This window comes from Pristiophorus japonicus, chromosome 4 (assembly GCF_044704955.1).
Source record: "Pristiophorus japonicus isolate sPriJap1 chromosome 4, sPriJap1.hap1, whole genome shotgun sequence".
Lineage (NCBI taxonomy): Eukaryota > Metazoa > Chordata > Chondrichthyes > Pristiophoridae > Pristiophorus > Pristiophorus japonicus.
The window spans coordinates 115,091,509-115,118,216 of record NC_091980.1 but is presented as its reverse complement, the minus strand read 5'-3'; the positions used below and the strand labels follow the sequence as shown (position 1 = coordinate 115,118,216).

At 39.9% G+C, this 26,708-nt stretch overlaps 1 protein-coding gene across 1 annotated transcript in view; it reads left to right on the top strand.

Annotated features, from left to right (window-relative positions):
- The window catches only part of LOC139263037 (pro-neuregulin-2, membrane-bound isoform-like), a 940,626-nt gene that overhangs the window by 881,117 nt on the left and 32,801 nt on the right, over window positions 1-26,708 (top strand). The window contains exons 5-6 of the mRNA XM_070878524.1: window positions 5,689-5,812; window positions 20,550-20,620. Coding sequence (XP_070734625.1) covers window positions 5,689-5,812; window positions 20,550-20,620 — 195 coding nt within the window. The remainder of the gene's footprint in view (window positions 1-5,688; window positions 5,813-20,549; window positions 20,621-26,708) is intronic.

Sequence of the window (26,708 nt, the reverse complement as noted above, 5' to 3'; positions counted from 1 at the left end):
CATTCACTCAACTTGATCGGTGAAATGATGCCCTCTCTTTGCAGCCGGTCTAGCTCAATCTCTACCCTTTCTCTCATTATGTACGGTACTGCTCTCGCCTTATGATGGATGGGTTGCACCCCCGGAATTAGGTGGATCTGCACTTTTGCTCCTTGGAATTTCCCGATGCCTGGTTTGAACAGCGAAGGAAATTTGTTTAAGACCTGGGCACACGAAGTGTCCTCAGCAGGCAATAGCGCTCGGACGTCATCCCAGTTCCAGCATATCTTTCCCAGCCAGCTCCTGCCGAGCAGTGTGGGACCATCGCCCAGTACCACCCAGAGTGGTGGCTTGTGCACCACTCCATCGTAGGAGACCTTTACAGTAGCACTGCCAATTACAGGAATTAGTTCTTTCGTGTAAGTTCTTAGTTTCGTGCGAACTGGAGTTAAGACTGGCCTTGAGGCCTTTTTACACCACAACCTTTCGAAAGTCTTTTTGCCCATGATGGACTGGCTCGCACCGGTGTCCAGCTCCATTGACACCGGGAGTCCATTTAGTTCAACATTCAGCATCATCGGGAGACAATTCGTGGTGAACGTATGCACCCCATGTCCCTCTGCCTCCTCGATCTGATGCTCTGGTTCACCGTGATCCTCCGTGGATCTGTCCTCCTCTACAACATGGTGGTTTGCAGATTTAACAGGCTTTGCAGCTCACCTGAACGCTCGTTGGAGGTGTCTCATTTTTCCACAGTGCTTGCAAACGTACTCTTTGAATAGACATGAATGGAAACGATGATCACCCCCCACAGCGCCAACAAGGTGTTAACGGCATTGCATTCATCACCCTTGATGGTAGACTCTGAGTCATCTGCGGACGTGCAGCTGCAGGTATGTGTGACCTGCCCTGTATGTTACGATTCGAAAACAACATCACTTTGTTTACAGTAGTTGTAGCAGCACTTGTGTGCTGAGAGATTTACTTTGTATTGTCACTGGTGGCAATGAACACCTGGGCTATCGCTATGGCCTTACTCAAGTTTGGGGCCTCTACAGTCAAAAGTTTGCGAAGTGTGGTTTCGTGGCCAATGCCAAGTACGAAAAAGTCTCTGAGCATGTGCTCCAAATGTACTTCAAATTGACAATGTCCTGCAAGGCGTCTTAGCTCGGTGATATAACTCACCACTTCATGGCCTTCAGACCTTTTGTAGGTGTAGAACCGGTACCTCACCATCAAAACGCTTTCCTTCGGGTTCAAATGCTCTCGGACCAGTGTGCACAAATCGTCGTATGATTTCTCCATGGTTTTCGCTGGAGTGAGCAGATTCTTCATGAGGCCATACGTTGGTGCCCCACAGATGGTGAGGAGGATCGCCCTTCGTTTGGCAGCATTCTCTTCCCCATCTAGCTCATTGGCCACGAAGTATTAGTCGAGTCGCTCCACAAAAGTTTCCCAATCATCTTCTTCTGAGAATTTCTCCAGGATGCCCACTGTTCTCTGCACCTTTGGGTTTTCTATCTGTATCTCATCGCCAGTTGTTGTGTATGGGGAGTCAGACTAAACACTGTGAGCTCAAAGTAAAGTGTGACCTTAGTCTTTTATTGCAGGTCTCCAGAGTGCCTCTCCAGCCTGTGAAGCCTCCTTAAGTACCTGTGCTCCTAAGTGATAATGGGATCCCTTGGGACTCCAGGGGATGAGCCCTCTGGTGGCTGTACGGAGTAAATACAAGTTTACATATAACACATAATTTGCAGGTACAGCAAGTGATCAGAAAGGCCAATGGAATCTTGTCCTTTATTGCAAAGCGGATGGAGTATAAAAGCAGCGAAGTCTTGCTACAGCTATACAAGGTATTGGTGAGGCCACACCTGGAATACTGCATGCAATTTTGGTTTCCATATTTACGAAAGGATATACTTGCTTTGGAGGCAGTTCAGAGAAGGTTCACTAGGTTGATTCCAGAGATGAGGGGTTGACTTATGAGGAAAGGTTGAGTAGGTTGGGCCTCTACTTATTGGAATTCAGATGAATGAGAGGTGATCTTATTGAAACGTATAAGATTATGAGGGGGCTTGACAAGGTAGATGCAGAGAGGATGTTTCTACTAATGAGGGAGACTAGAACTCAAGGGCATGATCTTGGAATAAGGGGCCGCCTATTTAAAACTGAGATGAGGAGAAATTTCTTCCTTCAGAGGGTTGTAAATCTGTGGAATTTGGTGCCTCAGAGAGCTGTGGAAGCTGGGACATTGAATAAATTTAAGACAGAAATAGACAGTTTTTTAAACGATAAGGGGTTAAGGGATTATGGGGAGCGGGCAGGGAAGGGAAGCTGAGTCCATGATCAGATCAGCCATGATCTTATTGAATAGCGGAGCAGGCTCAAGGGACCATATGGCCTACTCCTGTTCCTATTTCTTATGTTCTTATGTTCTTATGTTCTTATGAATTCCTGCATGGCAAGCAAACCCCAGCTGGGCAGACGACACGTTTCAAGGACACCCTCAATACCTCCTTGATTAAGTGCAACATCCCCACCAGTACCTGGGAATCCCTGGCCCAAGACCGCCCTAAGTGGAGGAAGAACATCTGGGAGGGCGCTGAGCACCTCGCGTCTCGTCGCCGAGAGCATGCAGAAACCAAACGCAGACAGCGGAAGGGGCATGCTGCAAACCAGACTCCCCTCCCACCCTTTTCTTCAACGATTGTCTGTCCCACCTGTGACAGAGACTGTAATTCCCGTATTGGATTGTACAGTCACGTGAGAACTCACTTTTAGAGTGGAAGCAAGTCTTCCTCGGCCTATGATGATGTTGGATGTACCTTTGGAAGTTTGGGGAGTTTTCATTACATTACTTTCACACGCACCTTAACTTTATTTTTTAATGAGAGTAATTAAATGAAACATTTAAATGAAATGAAATTACACATTCATGATTTTTGCAAAAGAGGCATTACATGTCTCCTGATTCATTTAATTTCCAGTTGATATGAAACTTTATTCTATTCTCTTTAATTTTCTTTTCTGAAATATTTTCAACTTGCCACCAGAGCATAAAACTGGCTTTACTGATGGGGCACCCATTATAAAAACTGTCTGATTTTCATTTCTACTAATGGAAAGGAAAATTGGGCCATTGCTATAATGGGTGGCCGATCCACAATGCCAGGTGTACAGAGAGCTGCAAGTTGTAAATCTACCCCAGAAAAAGGTCATTTGTATTCTTGAAGCAAATCTGCAGGTTTAAACGGCCCCTACACGTTTTTGTACACAGTTTAGAAGCAAGTGACTGATACTTTGCTGAATAATTATTACTGTATTTGTTACTCCTGTAATCATGTAATCCTTGGATAACCAGTTTACATAATGACATTTCAGGGATTGCTGTCCCTGCACTAGCATTCTTACCAGGGAACAGGTCAACAATATCTGGCAGGCTTTACAAATAGAATATGATGAACAGACTGACAACCATAAGGGAACAAAGTACTTATCCTTTGTCCTTTTATTTACAATATTAAAACTCAATGAAATAATTAGCCAACTTGGAAATAAAATGAGATCTTCTCACTGTCACCAAGACTTGTGACTGAAATGACAAATTATCCCACTGCTAATACAAATGATTGTAATTTAAAGTACAAATCTACAAATATTACAATACAGTACTTTGAAAGCCGGAAAGACATCCGTAATTAAGGATGGCCTGCACAAATTTGTAAAAGGCGAGTTATGTCTGACAAATTTAACATAATTCTTTGAGGAAATAATGGAATGTATTGATAAAGGAAATTCAGTAAATGCTATGTATATGTATTTTCAAAAGGCATTTGATAAGGTGCCTCATAGGATGCTTGTTAATAAAATGAGCGCAAATGGCATTAAAAGGAGTGTGATACCATTGTAGGAAGTTTGTTATGGACCTAAAACATGAAGTAGTGTTCATGGACATTTTTCAGACCAGAGAGATGTAAATAGTGACATTCCCCTGAGGCCTGTGTATTGACATAGGGACCATTGCTTTCTTAATATATTTAATGATCAGGACTTGGCTATGAGTACTCAATATCAAAATTTGCAAATGATGCCAAAATAGAGAGTGTGATTGATTATGAAAAAAACTCTAAGGCCCTGAAGTTGTGGCCTCGCTGGTTGTGTAGGATGTGCGCACGCGCCCAAAGAGGCCCCGCAAGTTCGGGTTTAGACGCGCGAAGCACATGCGCCTGAACCCGGTACTTGTGATTGACAGATCGCACCCATCCCTGGGAGAAGGGGCTTCGCGGGCAGAGATTTGGGCTACTTGCCCAACTTGTGCCTAGCGAACGTCCTTTAATCTCTTATGCCTGGTAGAAAAGATAGGAAAAAAATGCTATTACTTATTTTTAATATTAAAAAACCTGTCTATGAAGCTAAGTTTATTTTTAACACTATTGAAACATTTTTATAAAAATTTCAAACAAATAAATTTTGCTCTAAAACATTTAATTTAATGCAATTTATATTAATTTTTAAAAAGTGAAGTTTTGTTTTAAATTTATGTTTGTGTTTAATATGACTTCAGGGGTATTCTCATTGATAGTAACGGGAGCTCGGAGCTCCCATTACTGTGAATGAGAACATTACATTGTGATTAGTGATCCAGGCCCATGTGATCCCAGCTTGCGCACACACTCCTAGAATACGTGGGTCTCTGCGTCGGGCTGCGCATCTAGGCCTCGGAGCGCAAGTGTTCGTTCCTCTGGGACCACCAGGTACTCTCGTAAAAAAACATTCAGTTGGAGGTATCCGTCGCGGGAAGCCTCTGACCACAATTTTTGGCCCTAAGTGATTTCATGAGGGTATAGACAGGTTAATTGTTTGAGCAGCAAGCTATCAGATGAAATGTAAAGCGAAGAAACATGAGTTAATACATTTTGAGAGGAAGAGTAAGAAGAGGACACAGCCACTAAATGGGAAAACGTTTGAAAGACTGGAGGAATGAAAGACTTCGGTTAGATACACAAATCTTTAAACATGGAAGGACAAGTTGATGAGACGGCATAAAAAATACTTGACATCCCAGGTTTTATAAATGAACGTATGGAGAGCAATAGTAAAAATGCAATGCTAAACCTATACAAATTATTGGTCGGGTTGTAGTTCAAATATTGTGTTCAGTTTCAGGTGTGTTACTTTATCAGAGCCATAATGAGAGTGCAGAAAGATTACCTGAGGTAATACTAGGGATGAAAGCAATAGTTGTGAGGAGAAACTAAATAAATTGGGGCTCTTGTCAATAGGACAAAAAAAGGTTAAGAGGAAATCAGATGGAGCTTTTCAAAATCAAATGAAGTTTTAATAAAATAAAACTTTTGCCATTGATTGGTGAGTCAGTAACAAGAGGGCATAATTTTAAGATCCTCACCGACAGGGGAGGTTAGGAGAATTTTTTTTTACACAAAGGATTAGTAGGACATGGAATGCCCTACAGTGGTGTAAGCAGATTCCATAATTGCTTTTAAAATGAAAATTCATATATATTTGAAAAAGGTATGGGGAAAGGGCAGTGAAATGGAAATAAGTGGATAATTTTCAGGGAACCAGCATGAGACAGAATGGACTGAATGGTCATCTTCTGCTATAATATTCTATAATTCTATGAACTCTAACTTCTGTTCTTTTTGATGTGCAAGAAGTTCTAAATTTGTCCCATGTTTTCTTTTGCAGCTACTACTACTACAGTCTCAACTGAATCCGGCCATGCTAGAAGATGCAATGAGTCTGACAAGCCCTACTGTGTCAATGGCGGTGTGTGTTATTATATTGATGGTATTAATAAACTTTCTTGCAAGTAAGTGAGTGCATTTTTCTATACTATTTTAGAAGGGATTGATTCAGTATTTCCTTTGAGATTAAACATGTTTCATTTGATAACACTGAAAATGTTTTGCCTTTTGAGTACTGACGGTGTTGGCTTGATGGTGAACAAGAGATTGATGATAATAATTGTATTGTACAACTATTTTAAAAGTAACGTTAATATAAGTGCCCCCGTATTAAAGGGGCCCTAAAACTGACAAATTAAACTTTTTGAAACTATGGTCAAATTAAAATTTGGTTGCCAGGGCTGATGATGCACTCCAGTCCCTCCGGCGCCCCAGTCAGGCTGAACGACCCCCTCGACCACCCTCTGCTCAACAGCTCTACAACTATTTTTGTAGAAACAATAATCAAGTGCTCCCTGGTTAAAGGGGGGTGGGGTCACACTCCAGAAACTTTCAATCAAGTGCCCCTTGTTTAATTGGACTGTACAACTATTTTGTTGTTAGACAATTAAACAATTAAATCAAGTGCTCCATGATTAAAAGGGGGGAGGGACACACACCAAACACTTTCAAACAAGTGCCCCCTTGTTTAATTAGACTGTACAACTCTTTTGTTGCAAAAACAAAATCAATTAGATCAAGTGCCCCCTGATTAAAGGGGGGGGGAACACTCCAAACACTTTTCTAGTGTCTTTTTTTTGTTGAATTAGACTGTACAACTCTTTTGAGAGAGTACAATAAATAAACATTAAATCAAGTGCCCTCAAGGGGGTGGGGGGACACTCCAAACAGTTTACAAGTGCCTTTTTTCGGGTTTTATTTTGTTTTCTTGGGGTTTTTTTCTGTTTTTTTGGGGGGGGAATTTTTGGGCACTAAAATCACAAATTATACAGGTGACCCCTGGCTAAAATGGGAGGGGGCCACTAAAACCCGGCAATAAAACAAATTAAACGTTAAAACATATAAAATCAAATTAAAATTTGGATGCCGGGGGTGATGATGCACTCCAGTCCTTCCGGCGCCCACATCTCACGGAAGGCCACGAGTGTACCGGTGGACACTGTGTGCTACATCTCCAGGGACACCCTGGCTCGGATGTAATTAGACTGTACAACTATAATACAGTTGCACAGGTGGCCCAGAAATATAAAGTTTATGAAGTGCAAAAAAGGATATGAAGTTGTCATTGTGTTGCGCTGCTAAGTCTAGCAACTATGCAAAATGTATTCAATTATATAGCTGGCAGGCTGCAATACAGAACTGTTTTGAAATGGGATTCTTTCATATTGTGTGTCAACTGAATGAAATAAATATCTGAAGACTACCCATGGCTAGGCGTTGCTTATTGTAATAAAACCTAAAACTCCTTCAAAAATGTTACAGAAAGGCACCTTCAGTACTCGTCGCTTAACATCTACATACATGTATTGCCGAAATAAAAACCTTACTTATGTATTATGCAGAGGGTATATGGATCTTAACAGTGTGCAATGTGGCATTTGTGATTTCTGATTTTGGCTAAATGTTGGAAGAAATGTTCAAGTAACAGAATATAAAGTGAAACTAGCAATAACTCACTCCTTACAGTTTATTCACTCGGAAGACGGCATGAGTCCAACAAATCAGATAATGTAGTTGATGCCTGTAGGGATTTGAAGCCCTAAGCTGCCATGTTCAATAGGTACATTCTTGCTACATAATTATTTACCCCTTTACAAGAAAAAAAAGACAAGCTGTTCCTTATTTATGGTTACATCTTTCACTTTGAAAAATAAAGTTGTTCAGGGGCAGTGTTAACAAATCATTCTGTGCAAACCAACTGGAAGCACTTCTTATCTGACATGGTGAAGTGATTTCAGGTAACAGTTTCTGTATTGTTTGTGAACATAGGGAACAATTTCTCAAATAGGTTAATTCATTTGGATACCATGACAGTTCCTCACCAACAGACTTTACTTTATATCAATTTAGTATTTTCTGTGCTGAGCTAAATTCCCCACAGTGCATTTTACCAATCTAAATCATTGCTACTGTGTGGGTCTGGCATTTAAACAAGGATGAAAGATCATACCTCTCTAATCCTATGGCTGCAAAGTTTCAGAGTACAAATGAATTAACTACATTTGAGGCTTTTAGTAACTATTTTTGTACCAATAACAGGATAGCAAAATCTTTCACAGAATTGTTGCAGCCAAGCTGATCATATTTTTATTTATTGGGATAATTTTTGAATGTTTTAATCAATATCTTCTCATCATGTCAAACTTGTGGAAAACAATCATGTTTCAAACAATCAAGATGTAATTAATTGCAATACTTTATAAAGATGGCAATTGCAGCTACAATTGACCTCAATGACCTTGGTTAGTTGGGAAAGAATTAGTCAGGATTCACCCGCCTGTTCACAATACACATATTTCTGTTTAGAAATTTGTGCTTGTGTATGAGAATGAGAGTGTTTGGATGTTGGGAAAAGACGACATTGTGCTTAGCTAAGATGTTCCTTACCATTGGATAGCCTGTGTTCAGACACTTTCCAGGCTCATATACAACAAATGGCCATTAGGTATCACTCTGTGGAACTGTATCCTAGCATGAATCAGGAGTGATGAGGAAACAAATACGGTGGGGTATGGGGAGGTAGTCAATCAATCAGAAAAATATGAAATATTTATCAAGTATAAGACACAAGTTAAATGTGAATTTTTTTAAATTACAATGAAAAAAGCAAATTACTTCAGATGCTGGAAATCTGAAATAAAACAGAAATTGGTGGAGACACTGAGCAGATCAGGCAGCATCTGTGAAGAGAGGTAAATAGGCTTAATGTTTCAGGTAAATGACCAGAACAGGGAGGTATTACAGTTCAACAGCTTATAAGGAAAAGCAGAGCCAGGGAAAATGAGTGTGTGATTAAGTGGAGAACAGGAGATGATTAAATAACAGACGTGATACAGGTGTAACAAACGGAGGCATTAATGAGAAAAAATTGAAAAATAAAAAATAATAATAACTTTTATTTATATAGCACCTTTAACATAGTAAAACATCCCAAGGATCTTCAGAGCAGCGTTACAAGACAAAACAGATAAATTTGACACCGAGCCACAAAAGAGGAAATTAAGGCAGATGACCAAAAGCTTGGTTAAAGAGGTAGGTTTTAAGGAGCGTCTAAAAGGAGGAATGAGAGGTCGAGAGGCGGAGAAGTTTAGGGAGGGAGTTCCAGAGCTTGGGGCCTAAACAGCTGAAGGCACAGCCACCAATGCAATCCGATGTATCCGATATATCCGAGTCCCAGATGATTGCAACAAAATAGCAGAGAGGGAAAGGAATGAAGCTTGAAAAATCGGGCAAAATGGATAAGGCTCCAGTAGCCCAAGAATTTGATGAAGGACAAAGGCAGGTGACATGCAGACCACCTCATGGTGAACCGATAGGAGATTCCCATCCCAAGCGCCAGCTGCAAGCTGCCCCCCTTCCCGGAAGCGGTAGTGAACCAATGTATTTTAATGAGAAGATATGAGTAACTTGTGCTTTCAATTAAAATTATTACTTTGCCTTGTAATTAACTCCACCCATTGACAAATGAGAGTCTCATTATTGGTGAAGTGTTGGATGGATATCTAATATTCAGCTTCTTTTAGACTTTTTCCGACTTGTATTGAATTTATGCTTGTACAATTCTCTTGCTTTCAGTATTTTTTAAATACACAGTAGTATTAATCCCTATTCCCTCTGCATAGTATGGAAACATGTTGCCTGGTCCACAGTCTCCAAACAATGGTTTTGTACAATCCATAGCACAATTGAGATGTTTATTATAAATTATATCTATAGATCTGTTTCTGATGATGTCAGCTGTAATGTTAATAATATCTGCCCGATTGTGATGCCATATTTGAAAGTCAAATTGCTGCTCCCTTTTAATAGAAGCAAACACAGTGAGAGAAAACGTGACAAGAAGCCTTTTGAGTTCAATCCCTATTTCAATGGGGTCCCTCATTTTCTCCCAGTGACATAGCCTGGAAAATAAATGTAATGTTTTAACGTGGTCAGTTAGTGACTCTCCTGAGTAATGATCTCACTGTAACCTTTACTACTTATAAATAGAACTGCCTTCAGTCTGTCAGTATTGGACTCACCACTTTCCCAGAGGTAGTGTAGCATGGAGGCTCTCTAACGAAGTGCCTTGCCCTATTTTCTTCTCTGTCTCTCTGTCTCTCTTGCACACATTCATTTTTTCAAGTGAAAGGTTGCACAGGAAGGCACCACCTCATATTACAATGGAAAACATGCTTGCACCCACTTTCACTCAATAACACATGAACTGCTCACAGAAATGACACAGTGGAATCGTGCTCAAAATAGTTTACAAAACTACAAGTATTTTAATGATTGCCCCAATACTATATTTTCATCTTTTCTGTATGACTCATTATGTGACAGCCATGAAAGAAAGCACAAGCATGTGACTTCCAGAACTGTCTTGTTAGACATTATGCTTTTAAGAGACTTGTGCACATTTATTAACAACTCACTCCAATTCATTTGTCCATATTCAAAACAGTACAAAACACCATAAATGTTATTTGCTTCACGTGCGATCTAATGACTGATTAACCTCAAAATCCTGTGCTCTCTCAGCCTTCAGCATTAGAGCTGTCATGTTACTGAGAACTAGCTACCCACCTCTATAGAGCTTCCTTTACAAAATACTCATGAAAACCAATACTAACTCTAACATCCACAGTACTGAAACAACATTCTCCTCAAACGTGATCAAATATATTTGAGACAGAACAATATGTCTATAAAGATGCAGCCATTAGTAAAATCACTCAGCAAGGGGTATAACCTAAAATCTAATGGAGTGGCTTCTATGGATTTCTTGATACCAAGCACTTCATCCCCTTTTCTTGTGTTTTTGTAGTAATGATTGAATGGAATGTTTCATGTCTTTGGAACAAACCCTCCATTTACACATTTTCATATAACTGTCCAGGTTCAACGTTAAATGATAGTATTCATCTTTCAATAACCTTGTTCATTTAGATCAGTTAGGAATTTCAAACTTAACTGCTAACAATTTCTGCAATTGGATTAGTTAACGTTTTTGGTCTTGGTCTTCCCAATTTATAATAATTTTAGAAAAATGCAAGTAAACAGACAATGCCTTACTATTTTACTTATTACTCAATCCCTTTTGCACTAGTACTTTGCAGTTGATATTGCTAGGTCAGCAGCCTTTTTTGCCATAGACTCCAGTGACATCACAGAAATTGATCTATAATATGCTGCAGTGCATTGCCTGCCTGCACAGCTGCAAAAAGCCTCTGGCTATCCAGACACCTGGGTTGCTATCAAAATGAGTACGGACATGTAGAGACGGTAATAGATGTGGGATTATCTGACAATTGGAGAGCTAAGGTAATTTGTTAAAGGATGATCCCAAAGTTCCACAAAGCTATATACTTTGATTAAATGATCGAAGACAGCATTCCAATAAGCACCTTTTAACTAGTACACGTGTTTTGCCACATTTCCCTCCCCTCCCCAGTATCTATGCCTGCAGCATCCCTTTCCTTCATCCAGTAAAGCAGGATCACCTGAGCTAGAGGTTTGTGCTGCAAATATGTGAAAGAAGGTGGTGTGGCTTCTGTGGGGAGAGGACTGCTAATAACAGCTTCTTTTCATCCCAGAGATGAAGTGCTAACGCCTCTAAGGCTCGCCATCTAAAAATCTGGTAAAAATATGATAAAATTTGGCCTTGAATGATTGCCAAGAGCAGGATTTAAACTCGGGCCTGTCTGGCTGGGGATCCAGCACTCTGCGCCTCTCAGCTACAAAATTCTGCTTCTCTTGGCCACATAGTCAAACAGCCTGTTAAATTACATTTGGTATAGGTCACAGCTTTTTGTGATTATTTATTTACTGGAAATGCTAACTGTATTTACGTTGTTTCTGTGGCATGAATTGCTGACACATGGGTCTCACGTAGCCAACAGCAATTAAAACATAAATGCGCCGGACTTTTTAAGACTGGTGACAAGAAGACCCATTATTTACAGGCTCTTCCCAACTGCTGCCGGTCTTCCTGGGACCAGTAAATGTGCTTCTCTGATGGCAGCAGCATAGTCCTGGTAGTGACGTCATGAACAACATTACAACAACATCAAATGTACAGTGATTCCATGTGATGGAATGAAGATATAGCTAACTACTGACATCATGGTGCCAGTATTTCACATGAGGCCATCGCTCAAACTGTCACAGCCAGTCGATGCATGCAAAAAATACGAAGACCTACTTTGCAGCCAGTTTACAGGAAAGCTGGCTTTACTATTGGGATGTAAATGTGGGGGTACTTAGGTCACTCTACCGAGATCGAGTCTGCAATATAAAAGCAGGCTTTGTCAACCATGACAAAAACATTAACTAAATATTGAAAATGCTGCACTGTAATGTAAAGGCATTCCTATTCCTGCACAACAGTGTGCAAGAAAACAAAATGAAGGTAGTTATTATAGATAGAACCATGCTTATGAATTGCTTTAATGAAAGTCACCACACTGGAAATGAATAAGGCAGAACGGAAAATCTGGCTCTGTAGCCTGGAATTGTTATGAAAATGGGCAACTTTGCCTAATTGCTTGGAACTCATTTTTTTAGCACCTCAGTATTAAAAACTAAGAATACACCATCTGAACGGCACTGTGTGACCCAGGCATTGAAGATGTAAGTTGTCAATTTTTAAAAGAAAAAGATGTCATTGTGTAATCAGAGTTTGTGTACCTTTTTTAAAAGCACTGAATACTAACTTGAGAGTTAATGGGCCTTAAGTGTTCTCTGTGCTGTGCAACTAACACATAATGTTTTTCAAAGGTTGTTACTCTGAGTACTGGGCTACAAACAATAGGTGTCTGGTTCTGATCTGGGGATAATGACAGAACAAATATAATCTATGAACACCATGACTACCACAACCAAGCATGCCATCTTTCTGTATGTTGCTTTCTTATCCCTGACCTGCTGAGAGAGACTGGACACATGTTGTGCAACACTTTATACCATTAAGCTTTGTGTCTTCAAATCATTTGGTTTTAGTAATTAACTAATTTCAAAGGGAAATTAGTTCAGCTCCAGGCAAAAAGATAAATGAAACTGGACTGTGCTGACCATGAACATAGGCAAATAGGAAGGAATGTGAAGCATTTAATACTTCTGCTTTCTCCATGTAAAGAAGCATCATAGATTTGCTCCAGCTAGCCAGTCTCACAACCAGTTTGATTGATTAATCAGCCTGTTCAATTAATCAACTTGAAGTGTTGAACTGGGAAGACATGTACTGTCAAAAGGATTAAAGCCTTCAGATAAGATTTCAGCCAAGCCTTGCAAAGATGAGCAATGGAACCATACCTGCTCCATAGAGATAAATTCACATCAATATAATGATTGATGACCAAATGTTTGTACCACTCTAGATTGATTTAAGTCCTGTCCTGTTCTCATATCGCACCATAGTTGAAAATAGGACCAGATCACTGAATTACAAGATATTACCAAAATGTCACCAGTCATTGGTCAGACAGTAAAAACGAATAAATAGGCAGGTTGTGACATTTTACTCAGTCACTGGTCATTATTAGAAGATGGCTTATCAAGTTGTTGGAGCCTGGAATTTCGGGTGAAATCAGCTAATTCCTCAAAAAACATTCTTTGTTTTGATAGAAGATGCATACTGAGATCCAAACTCACATCGCTTAAATTCCACATCCTTTCTGGGTATTCTTTACTTCTTCTCCACTGATTTGTCTCGTTTTAATCTTCCTCGTTTAAAGATATTGATTTCTACTGAGGCATGTTTCTACCAGCTGTGGCAGTACACTGTCAGAGTTGCCATGTGCAAGCTTGAACAGTGAGATCAACTGGCTATTTCATTGTGCGGCACAAGAGCCAAACCTAATCCTGTGCCTATCTAACATCTACAACACTTCCAGCGAGGGTCTCAGATCACATAAGGAACCAGATTCCTAGGCCTTTTAAAAACTCAGTACAAGTTAGAAAGCAAATCTGGGATTTTTTGGAGGTGTCAGTTATAGCTTATTACCTCACTGTACAGTGCAGTTCATCATTCAGTTGAGACATACCATTCCTCACTATTTTTACAAAAATAGGACATACACTAATAATGAGTTTCTTCAGGCCCATTACTGATTTTTTTTCATGTTTATTCAATGGGTTTTTCTTTCGGGGCCCATTCATCAAATATCCATCACTGGCATAGGTTCTATCGATATCCCACCATATCATCATCATAGGCAGTCCCTCGGAATCGAGGAAGACTTGCTTCCACTCCTGAAGTGAGTTCTTTGGTGGCTGAACAGTCCAATACAAGAGCCACAGACTTTGTCACAGGTGGGATAGATAGTCGTTGAGGGAAGGGGTGGATGGGACTGGTTTGCCGCACGCTCTCTCCGCAGCCTGCGCTTGATTTCTGCATGCGCTCAGCGTTGAGACTCGAGGTGCACAGCGCTCTCTTGGATGCACTTCCTCCACTTAGGGCGGTCTTGGGCCAGAGACTCCCAGGTGTCAGTGGGGATGTTGCACTTTATCAGGGAGGCTTTGAGGGTGTCCTTGTAGCATTTCCGCTGCCCACCTTTGGCTCGTTTGCCATGAAGGAGCTCCGAGTAGAGCACTTGCTTTGGGAGTCTCGTGTCTGGGATGTGGACTATGTGGCCTGCCCAGCAGAGCTGACCATAGCTTCAATGACAACTCCGGAACACTAGTATCAATGGCTGCTTATGCCACTCTCCAGGGTTTCAGTTGAAGTTATGGCAGAAGATTGGGAGATCCCCCACAGAAATTCTGAGAAAGTTACTTTTCAGGCATATTGTAAATATTTTTCCCTAGATTTCTTTGAATATATCATTCATTATCTGGAAAGATAGGCTAGAGAACAGTTCCCAGGGTATATCATCTAATAATACTACTCTTCAACCAGCCAATGGCAGATTTGTGAGGCTAAGGGGTTTCCTCTAGTGACTTGCCACACTTCTGCTTGACACCTTCCATTATGAAATGGCTAAGATTTGGAACATGTCATGTGAAATCAGAGACAAATGCATATATCACATTTGGTGACAGAGTGGATTAATAAATATGTTGCAGCTCCAACCATTTATATGGAGACATTTTTTTTTTAAATTAGGTCTGTCTTATTAATAACATATTAATGTCTCATTTCAAAGGATGTTCCTGATAATTTAATCCATGGTCATTTTAATTGTGAAAATAAACATTTTGATGCAAAGTTTGGAGAGAACTGTGTCCAGTCGCCTCAGCAACCGTTGCAACGAGCATTTATCATACATTGTACTTCTACTTTGATGGCTTTCCATCATCTTCAATACTCCTTGGTTCAATAGTGCCACATGCTTCAAATCACATACTCTCTATCCATACGAAAGCATCATACTTTTTCTGATGATTAAGTCCCCTTTTCCCTGGTTATGTTGGTGTCAGGAGCAGGCAAAATCAGCCTCTACTGACTGCTTTAAACTCTGATCCCGTCAGTATGTGCACGATTCAGCCGCATATATGATGATTTGGCCCACATGGTTCTTATTTCAGCAACTCTAACTGTGACTATATACTTCATAGTTCCACTGTTTTTCAGTAACTTGGCTCTTCTGCATGTGTGGGTGAAAAAGAAAGGCAAGCAAATGAACTGCACCATTTATGCACCTAAACTGACTCATTTTATGCTGATTATTATGAATAAATCAAACTAACTTTATGCCGATCGTAACTCATTGAGTTTAGCAGGTTTTATTTTCAAAGCTTTCAAAATTAAAAGGAGGATTTTGACAATGTTGACTCTGCTTTACTCCTTAAAATATAAAAACAATTTTACATTTTAAAAATATTAGATTTCAGTAGTTTAGTGTACAGTCATGGTTCTCTGCCAAGTATTCTGGTATTGTGGAGAAATCTATCTACCATTTCATGCTCAAAGGTGATTTTTCATAATAACAAATGTATACTTACGCAAAGTATCATAAAACTGAAAGGACATAATTGCACAATGTGGAATGAAGCTTCTTCTGGAATTGTACTGCACCTGGTGCAGAGCCCATATTGTGTATCTGCTAAAGGTAGACTTAGAACTTTTGTTTTAGATCACCAATCTGGCTCCTGAGTTACACTGACGTGTTCACATCTAATTACGCTTAAAATTATTTTGCATCAATACGGAAGTAGTAGTCGATCAGCATCCTAACAGTTTGGTTTACATTGAGGAGTTATTTTTCTCATTAATTGTTACACTGTTACATTGTTATCAAGAAAAGGTTTTCAGGTGGAAGGTATTTGGCAACTCATCTCAACAGTATTACAATTATGTTTAATTATTTATAAATGGATACATTTAGCAATCATAGAATCATAGAATAGTATAGCACAGAAGGAGCTCATTCGGCCCATCGAGTCTGTGCCAGGTTTTTCGAAAAGTTGTCCAATTAGTCCCACTCTCTGGCTTTTTTCCATGTCCCTACAATTTTTTCCCCTTCAAGTATTTGTCCAATTACCTTTTGAAAGCTACTATTGAATCTGTTTCCACCAGCCTTTCAAGCAGTGCATTCCAAATCCTAACCACCGGTTGCATTCCTTATGTCGCCTCTTGTTCTTTTACCAGTCACCTTAAATCTGTGCCCTCTGGTTATTGACCCTTCAGCCATCGGAAACAGTTTCTCTTTATCTATCTAAACCCTTCATGATTTTAAACACCTCTATCAAATTTCCTCTTACCCTTCTCTACCCCAGCTTCTTTAGTCTATCCACGTAACCGTAATCCCTCATCCCTGGAACCATTCCAGTAAATCTCTTCTGTACCCTCTCCAAAACCTTTATGTTCTTCCTAAAGTGTGGTGCCCAGAATTGGGCCCAATACTCCAGCTGGAACTAATGTTTTATGTAGGTTTAGCATAACTTCCTAGCTTTTGTAATGTAAGGGGCCGAAATTGCCCCTCTCAGAGATGCCCGTTAGCGCCTGTGGGAGGCACTAATGGGGCGCTAAAGAGTCTTTGTCCAGGCGCGGCGGCCAGAGTGCCCCCCCCCCGCCCCCCCCCCCAGAATTGCCCCCGGGGCTCAGGTGGCAAAAAGTGGTTTGCACTGCGATTAGCGCACCGGCGTGACGCACACATACCGATGACGTCATGGCGCCCACCCCTTATTGCCCCGCACCGACCCCTTTGCGCCCCTTGGGGGAAATTGCCTCGGTACGAGAAGCTGCGGTGTCTGGGGTGCCCCCGGCAGTCTTTAAAGTAGAGGTACTAGCGCCGCAGCCAATATCTTTTTAACTGTCAGGCGACTTTTCAGTTGGCCCGACAATGGCAGCCACTGGTGTGACCGGGCCCACAACACGCAGACCAGCACCCATTCTTGGGTGCCAGGTCACTGACATCCTCTCTGGTGGCCCAGTGGGTGCCACTAAAGAGGCGGCAGAGTTCGCAAAGCTAAAAGAAGGGGAGGGATGTTGTTACATGTCAGCATGATGCGGCACGTCAATACTGCACTGAGAGTCGTGCCCCGTGAACGCCTGGTTACCGCCCCACACATTTTCTTGCCTCTAAGAGGCCAAATCTATGCCAGTGACAGCGCTTCCCGCCCCGGCACTAAATTATCATTTAATTCGAAGGGACCACCCAAACCCAGGGGCAATTTCGGCCCCTATACCTCTATTTATAAAGCCCAGGCTCCCATATGTTTTATTAACTGCTTTGTTAACCTGTCCTGCCACCTTCAAATATTTGTGCTCACACACCCCCAGGTCTTGCTCTTTTTACATCCCCTTTAAAATTGTACCATTTAACTTGCATTGTCTCTCGTCATTCTTCCTACCAACGTGAATCACCTCACACTTTTCTGCGTTGAATTTCGTCTGCCACATATCCGCTCATTCTACCAGTCTGTCTATGTCATCTTGAAGTCTATTGCTATCTTCCTCACTGTTTACTACACTTCCAAGTTTTGTGTCATCTGCAAATTTCAAAATTGTGCCCTGTACCCCCAAGTCCAGTTCATTAATATATATCAGAAACAGCAGTGGTCCTAGTACTGAACCCTGGAGAAACAGCACTGTCTACCTCCCTCCAGTCTGAAAAACAGCCATTCACCACAATTCTCTGTTTTCTATTTCTTAGCTAATTTTGTATCCATGCTGCCTTTTATCCCATGGGCTTCCATTTTGCTAACAAACCTATTATCGAACACCTCTTGATCAACTACCCTGCCCTCATCTACCCTCTCTGTTACCTCATCAAAAAACTCAATCAAGTTAGTCAAACACGATTTGTCCTAAACAAATACGTGCTGGCTCTCCTTTATTAGTCCAAACTTGTCCAACTGGCTGTTAATTTTCTCCCAGATTATTGTCTCTAAAAGCTTCCCATCACTGATGTTAAACTGTAATTGCCAGGTTTAATCTTTTCCCCCTTTTTGAACAAGTATTTTGGCTTATAGGTCCCATCTGAAATCTTTATAATGGTGTAAAAGTACAGCGAATGAGTAAAAGTTGTTTATAACATAATTCAGTGTATTAGATTTGGTGCCAGCCTCCAGTTCTTGGAGGACTAGTGTAAGTGTCAGTTGGTCCATTGGTAACTTTCACAGGCTCTTGCTGCTAAGACAGACTCTGCACCATCCACTCCCTTCCCCTCTTCAAATTTAATTGATTTTTTTTTATCATGCTATTAGATTGAGCTGCCCTATGTGTTCGTAATGCTTCTTTTTAGAAACATAGAAACATAGAAAATAGGTCTAGGAGTAGGCCCTACGAGCCTGCACCACCATTCAATAAGATCATGGCTGATCACTCACCTCAGTACCCCTTTCCTGCTTTCGCTCCATACCCCTTGATCCCTTTAGCCGTAAGGGCCATATCTAACTCCCTCTTGAATATATCTAACGAACTGGCATCAACAACTCTCTGCGGTAGAGAATTCCACAGGTTAATAACTCTCTGAGTGAAGAAGTTTCTCCTCATCTCGGTCCTAAATGGCTTACCCTTTATCCTTAAACTGTGTCCCCTGGTTCTGGATTTCCCCACCATCGGGAACATTCTTCCTGCATCTAACCTGTCCAGTCCCGTCAGAATTTTATATGTTTTTATGAGATCCTCTCTCATCCTTCTAAACTCCAGTGAATACAGGCCCAGTTGATCCAGTCTCTCCTCATATGTCAGTCCTGCCATCCCGGGAATCAGTCTGGTGAACCTTCGTTGCACTCCCTCAATAGCAAGAACATCCTTCCTCAGATTAGGAGACCAAAACTGAACACCATATTCCAGGTGAGGCCTCACCAAGGCCCTGTACAACTGCAGTAAGACCCCCCTGCTCCTATACTCAAATCCTCTAGCTATGAAGACCAACATGCCATTTGCCTTCACTGCCTGCTGTACCGGCATGCCAAAGGAGCACTTGTTTCAGTTTTTCTAAAGGATTGGGAGAAGGTAGGTTTTATAAAATCGAATCTAGTCAGAGAAAAAAAAAGGAGGGAATTAGCACATTACCTGAAATTAGGCAAAAGAAGACAAATAAAAAATAAATGATCCTTTAAAGAGGTCAATGAGAAAAATCTAATAAAACAAATTATATTTTGTAACTTGGAAGAATTCAGTAATCATTCGTAATTTTGGTCAACATTCTACCCCTTCAGTTATTCTGAAAAATATATTGCCTGCAGCATGTGGACCTCTACTCGATTTGCAAATAGATTTTCAGCAGACTAAAGGTTTAAAAAATATATAATAAGACAAAATGATGTGGAAATTTGTTAAGCAAAAGTACAGACTACATACAGTTATGACACACTTGTGGACTATTACCGAGTACATGGGAAGATAGAGAATTCCTGTTGACCCCCAGGTTCCATGCCCTAAGTTGATCTCTCCACAATACGGTAAAGTATAATGCAGAGTACTGTGTTTGCGAGGAAACTATCTCAAATAATTGTTTTAAACTGGGGTGAGTTTCCTTTGAAAGAATTACATGTAACTGGTTATTACAAAAAGGCTGTCAATGCAACTATGATTTTGTAACCATTACAAAAATTCTGTAGCCAATGCCTAATTATTTTGCAAAATTATATTATGAAATTTGTTAATACAGTTTCATGCATAAAACCATAACTTGTGTTACTTCAAATTATATTTGTATTTTAAATATTTATATAGACATTCAACATTACCAGACACTATTGATATTTCTAGTACAAGATGATATACAGTAATTTAATTCGTTAAATTATAATAACTTCACATATCAATATAATTTTCATGTTGACTTGTCCTTGCACCTCAAATTACTTCAGGTTCCATAACTTTGCCTGTTCTTACTTTTTTACCACACTCTTCAGAAGTATATAGTGCAATTTCGTCAGTGTTGTTTTCATACAGTACTGGAACCACTACTCAAAAATTTTACTTGTGTTGATCCAAAATTACTCGTCATCTAATTTTATTAAATTTAAATAAAAATAAAAATACTTGTTATCAGTTTTCTTATTTTTTTGTAATAAAATAAACTGTTCCAGCCTTCAGTGGAACTACCAAACAAATGGTGGTGACAGGAACATGCTATTTCAAGCAACTTCTTTGCATTCTCATTATTACACGAATGATTCCACTGGGGAATGAAGTTATTTTGTAACTTCGGCCTAGCATTTGCCTACATTTGTTTTGTGATTTGTCCCCTTTTCCTCCCCCAGATGCCAGCCTGGATTCTTCGGACAAAGATGTTTGGAGACTGAGCCCTTGAGAACATATAAACCTGATCTAAGTATGTTATGTAAGGAAGTGTTGCACTACTTCTAGGTATCCTTGGTGACACCACTGGAGTTGAGGATTTTTACAGAAGCAATATATAAAGGCAACTAGCTTAAAAAAAACTAGTTTCTTTTGAAAACTTTTCTTCTGCTGCTGAATAATACAGTGGTCTCACCAATGTTTTGGGGATGTGTGTCCTCGAATGCTCTGTTCTAATGTTAAATCCTTTCTATCTTGTCTCTTTCTCTATGGTTTTTGTTTTTCTTGTCAGGTGTCCAAATGAATTTTCAGGTGATCGCTGTCAAAACTACGTAATGGCCAGTTTCTACAGTACGTCCATTTCTTCTCTTCTTAAACTGAAGCATGTTATTGCTGAATCATAGCATGCTTTTCTGCTACTGCTTTCTGTTGATAATGCTGTTACCTGTCTTTCCTATATTGCAATCCCTAAAATCCTTCCTAAAAATATTAAACCTGTGTGTCTTCAGCGTAGAACAAAAACATGAAATTAGAAAGCTAGTGCCACCCAAACTTACTAGAAATATATAAAAGTACTTCTAATTCCAATCAAATACCAAATGAGGCATCACAGTTGACAAAATTAGCAGAATAAAATTAGGTAGGCTTTTTGTAAACAATATTTGTTCATTTGGAAAATGACACAGAAACTATATCTATAGAATTGCATTTCAATGCACATTACTGCATGGAAATATGAATTTCTCAAGCTCCAATAAATCTGGTCAAAAATTACACTTGAGACTGCATTTTGCTGGATTATTTGGTTAGGTAAACCACATAGTTATTGTACATAGCTCATGAATAAGTATCAGTTATTCGGAGTAATGTTCCATTCCCATATCTTTCCACAAATGTCAGTAAACATTAGAACAAGCAACACAGGTAGTATGAAAGCACTCTTGAATTCTCTGAAATGGTAACACTATCTGAGGGACACAATTATATGAATCGGGCTCTATCTTTCTTTAAAATTTTTGGAAAACCTTTTTTATTTGCTTTGGGGTTAGAGAGGAATCAGAGCCAATATCTGTAAAGGTGAAGTGTCAAATCTCCATGTCATGCATTTCAATCCAATTGCATGATCATGTCATGGTATTTGAAAACAAAGAATAAAATGTTGGCCAAACATTTTTCATGCGAATGATACTGCTTTAATAAACATCTAAACCTCATTAGGACCAAACTTGTGCTGCAAAAGTAGACAATTGGCTATTCGATGCAAGTGATCAATAAAGGAAGTTGTATTATATTAAAAGGAATACAATTTTATAATAACTATAAACACCAGAATGCTAATACATTGATAATCCAAAATGGTCAAACTGAATATTTCTATGTCCATGACATTTGCATGCAGTTTCTCTTCAGTGACCTCTTCTTTTATGCAAAAACATGTCTAAGAACAGCTCACAGTGTGTTTATGCTTCATCTGGTTTTAATTATTTGTGAAGCTATCTTGCTATGCTCACTCTGTAAATTAAATAGAAATATTATGCAAGTGTGTATATACCCAACATGGCAGATGCTTTTATCCAAGGCAGAGGGGGCAATGAGCCATTAGCGGTTAGACAACATTCAATGATTCTTTTACGACAGGTGTAAATTCTTTTACAAATAAATTCATTTTCCTTTTACTCAAAGATTTTTTTAGCACGTACAGAATAATTAAAATCTGTAAAACCTTGTTATGCTGATTAGAATTTCAGTTAAGATTCAGATGTCGATTGGGGGGAACTCAGGGAAGACTAATGTCTATAAGAAAAGTAACTGCAGTATAGATAAAGTATGAAAAAGCAAAGCTGTAAGGTGATGGAGAGTTCTAGTAAGTTGCAATTCTAGTTTAATATTTGTTCATTTATTTTAGTTCTTTTCTGGGTTTAGTTCTAGTTGCAGTATTATAACTAGTTTTACTTTCCTCCTTCAAAACTGCAATGGCAAAGCTCTTTTAATGAAAGTAGATCATGTTAATTTATGAATTAAAATCTATTATTTTAATAAAATGGTTAATTGCTAAAACTGTTAACACTAGCCCTGGATCATCAATCAGATCTGGATACACCAGTCAGTCTGACCCTGGACTCCGAATTGCCACTTCCTAAGTCTCTATGTATAGAACTTGTAAAATCACGTTTTCCACTCCATTGTATCTGTTTATATGACTGAAACCTACTTTTGTTGTATACATTGCTTGCCGCTCTGCACCCGAGATCACAACCCCTACTGACTGCCCTCTGACTTCTCTTCTCTTTTTAACTCCTATCCCCTCCTGATCCTGGCACCATACTCCTTCCTACCTTTTTTCTCTCTCATTTTCTATAGCACATCCCTTGCCCCATTCAATGCTACTCCCTGCTGACTTTGTTCCTACTGTCATTGCAAGCTTAAGTCCCTCTTTATCATGCACATGGCTCTCTGCTCTACCCTAATGTTACCCTGCTGTGCCCACAGTGCCACCCGTACTTGTCTCTTGTAGCATTCCCAACTACCTGATCTCTTATTCTTGGTGAACATCCCTTCCTGCTTAATTTTTACATTTTTTTAACATCCGCCCTGCCACCTATCATTCCCACTCCACACCTTTCTGGCTACCACAATGGGTAAACAGCCTTCAGCCCTCAGCCACTTTCCAATATGACGTCATCCTTGGTGAGTTGATCACTATCCTAGATCTGGCAGAAATCTGGCTACCAGCCAGTGATTCCTTCTCTTTTACCAAAGCCACCTATCTGGATACCAATTCCACCATGGCCCCCTGCCCATACTATCCACCCCTTTTTCTTCTGATACCTTTTCTTCATTCAAGTGCGCTACTGTCTTCCACTCCTCCAGCTGTACCTTTAGAGTCCTTGTTCTCTCTACTCTTCCTCCACGATTCCTTGCCTAGATCTCCTCCCATAGCCTCTGAATGGAGTGACTTCTCATCGTTGGTGACTTCAGTCTTAATCTAAACACCCTTAATCCATTCTTCTGACTTCTCACTCAGCCTTCCCCATTCACACCCATAGCTACCCATTTGACATTGCCATCATGCGAGGCCTCACCAACTTAGAGATTTTATTCACTGTCAAGGTCATCTCTGATTACTACCTCATTTCCTCTCTGCCTATGTAATCCTTGCCCACCTCCCCTCGCACCACACCACTGCACCTTCTAACTGTCCAAGTTACTTAGGGTTTGCTTTCCACTATTCTGCCTGGTACTGTTCTCACCTTGGCATCCACAAGTGTGAAGGTTGAAAACTTGAAAGCACCTGCAGCATGATCATTCTCATTATCCACTGTTAGATCTGCTTCACCAACTCAATGAACACCACATTTCTCTTCCATGACAAAATCCTCCTCTGACTCCAAGATCATCCTCGACTGTAAGGATAATCCCAGAATCGTCAATTATCGTCAACTCTTCCAACACCCTACTTGGGTTTCCTCCAACCTCACCTCTATTATTAATTGTGAAGATCTTATCTCAAAGATCAAGAGATCTTGCAAGCTGTCATCTCTTCCACCTTCACTATTTTCTTCCAGTCTCTCCCCAATCCTGATCAGTATTGCTGAAATTACCCCCGCCCCCACCCTTCAGCAGGCTCTTCTCCTCTAAGCAACCCACCTTGTGCCACCCTGATCCTTGTTCCTCCCACCTCCTGAATACTCAATACGTGATCTTGCCCCAATCCTTGTCAACATTAGAAATGGTTCCTTTTGTTGAGGCACTGTACCCTTCCTCTTTAAATTTGCAGTCATCACCCCCTCCTCTAAAAGAACCCTCAACTGCACAATCCTTTCCTGTTCAATGTACTCAAATGTTATCATCCAATTCAACGCTCACTTAATCCTAAAATTCTCTCTTTAAATCCCTACAATCTGATTTTCACCCTTCTCAAAGTCAATAATAACATCTTTTGTGACAACAACCATATTATATTATCACTCCTCGTCTTCAACTTTTCCACAGAGTTCAACTTGGTTGATCATTCCATCCTCCTCTACCATCTCGCCTCTGTAGTGCACTTCCAGAAGAATGTCAACTGGTTCCAGTCCCATTTGTCACAATGGAGCCAGCATATATCCAGCAAAAGATTTTTCCTCCTGCCCCACACAATCACTTCTGATGTATCCCAAAATTCTATCCTTGTCCCTTCTTCACAGAAGTTTTTGTTAAGTTAACAAATATATGGGTAGGTACAAAATTGGACATCAAACTAAAGGCCTTCATATGATGTCTCAGCAATGTCTCAGGTTAATAGTATTGTATTTGATGCTGAATGTGACTTTGGATAATTATGAAATTGGTGGAAACCACATGATAAAATTTGAATCTGCATTTAGTTAAATATTGTTTTGGGAAAGGAAGTAAAAAGAAAAACAACCAATTTGAATTTAAAGCACAATGTCAGTAGGGTAAGTGATTTTTTTTTATTGGTATTGTGCTGATAGGTATATAGTAATACATATGTATGAGCATAAAATGAGAAATTGAATTTTATGTCTTTGGTGCTTATGGAAATTTTTCTGAGACATTTCAACTCTCTGCCTCAACTCATTTTCAACGTCTTACTAAATCATATTGCCTAGTTCTGTTATCTGTTTAACAAAACTGTGAAGTAAATCAGCCAGTATTATTGAGAACCAGTAAGGGGCTGAAGAAGAATCAAGCCAGTGAGTCAAAAGATCCTAGAGTAATTTCTACACATTATCAAAGACAGCAACAAGGCAGAAATCTGATTTTTCACTTATAATCCTGAATGTATCAAGAAACTCGCTGTAACAAAATACATGAGAAGATAGGTTAGTATGCAGGTACAACAAGTAATCAGGAAGGCCAATAGAATCTTAGCCTTTATTGCAAAGGGGATGGAGTATAAAAGCAGGGAAGTCTTGTTACAGCTATATAAGGTATTGGTGAGGCCACACCTGGAATACTGCGTGCAGTTTTGGTTTCCATATTTACAAAAGGATATACTTGCTTTGGAGGCAGTTCAGAGAAGGTTCACTAGGTTGATTCCGGAGATGAGGGGGTTGACTTATGAGGAAAGGTTGAGTAGATTGGGTCTCTACTCATTGGAATTCAGGTGATCTTATCGAAACGTATAAGATTATGAGGGGGTTTGACAAGGTGGATGCAAAGAGGATCTTTCCACTGATGGGGGAGACTAGAACTAGGCGGCATAATCTGAGAATAAGGGGCCGCCCATTTAAAACTGAGATGAGGAAGAATTTCTTCTCTCAGAGGGTTGTAAATCTGTGGAATTTGCTGCCTCAGAGAGCTGTGGAAGCTGGGTCATTAAATACATTTAAGACAGAAATAGACAGTTTTTTAACCGATAAGGGAATAAGGGGTTATGGGTTGCGGGCAGGGAAGTGGACCTGAGTCCATGATCAGATCAGCCATGATCGTATTAAATGGCAGAGCAGGCTCGAGGGGCCATATGCCTACTCCTGCTCCTATTTCTTATATTCTTATGTTCTTATATGCAGACACGATAATGCAGTGCTTGAATCCTTTCATAAGCTTTTGCAAAGTTTCAGCTCCAGTCAGTTGAACGCACTAGCACAAAATGGACTAGCATCTTTATTCTATGAGCTTTGTTGGGCTGGGATTTAAAATCATTCCAGAATGCAGTTGCAGTGTGGACTGTAAATCACACATGTAGGATTTTCTTTTGATCTTCACCGGAGTTGATTAATCTTGTTGGAAAATGAAAATACCAACAATGTCCACAGAATAAAATTATGTGCTAAAGAATCTAATTACTCGTGATCTGCTATAACAGTGCTACTTGCATACACAAACATGTTCAGAACAACAACAAATGAACAGAGAGAAGGGAACTCAACTCACCATGTTTGATTTCTCACATACGCTACAAACAGCCCAAATGGCTTCCTCTGATTTTCTATCTCTCAAAGCCTCAGCCTTCACCTCACATCCCGTAGGTTGGTCTAAAACTAATTTTATTTCTCTGTACTTGCTGCAGTGCAAATTTGTCAAATTCCTTTTAAAATAATCCACAAGTAGCAACCTTCACTGCAGTAATTTAACAAGCTCGTGAAAAATGCTATTCTGAACACGTTGCCAGGTTT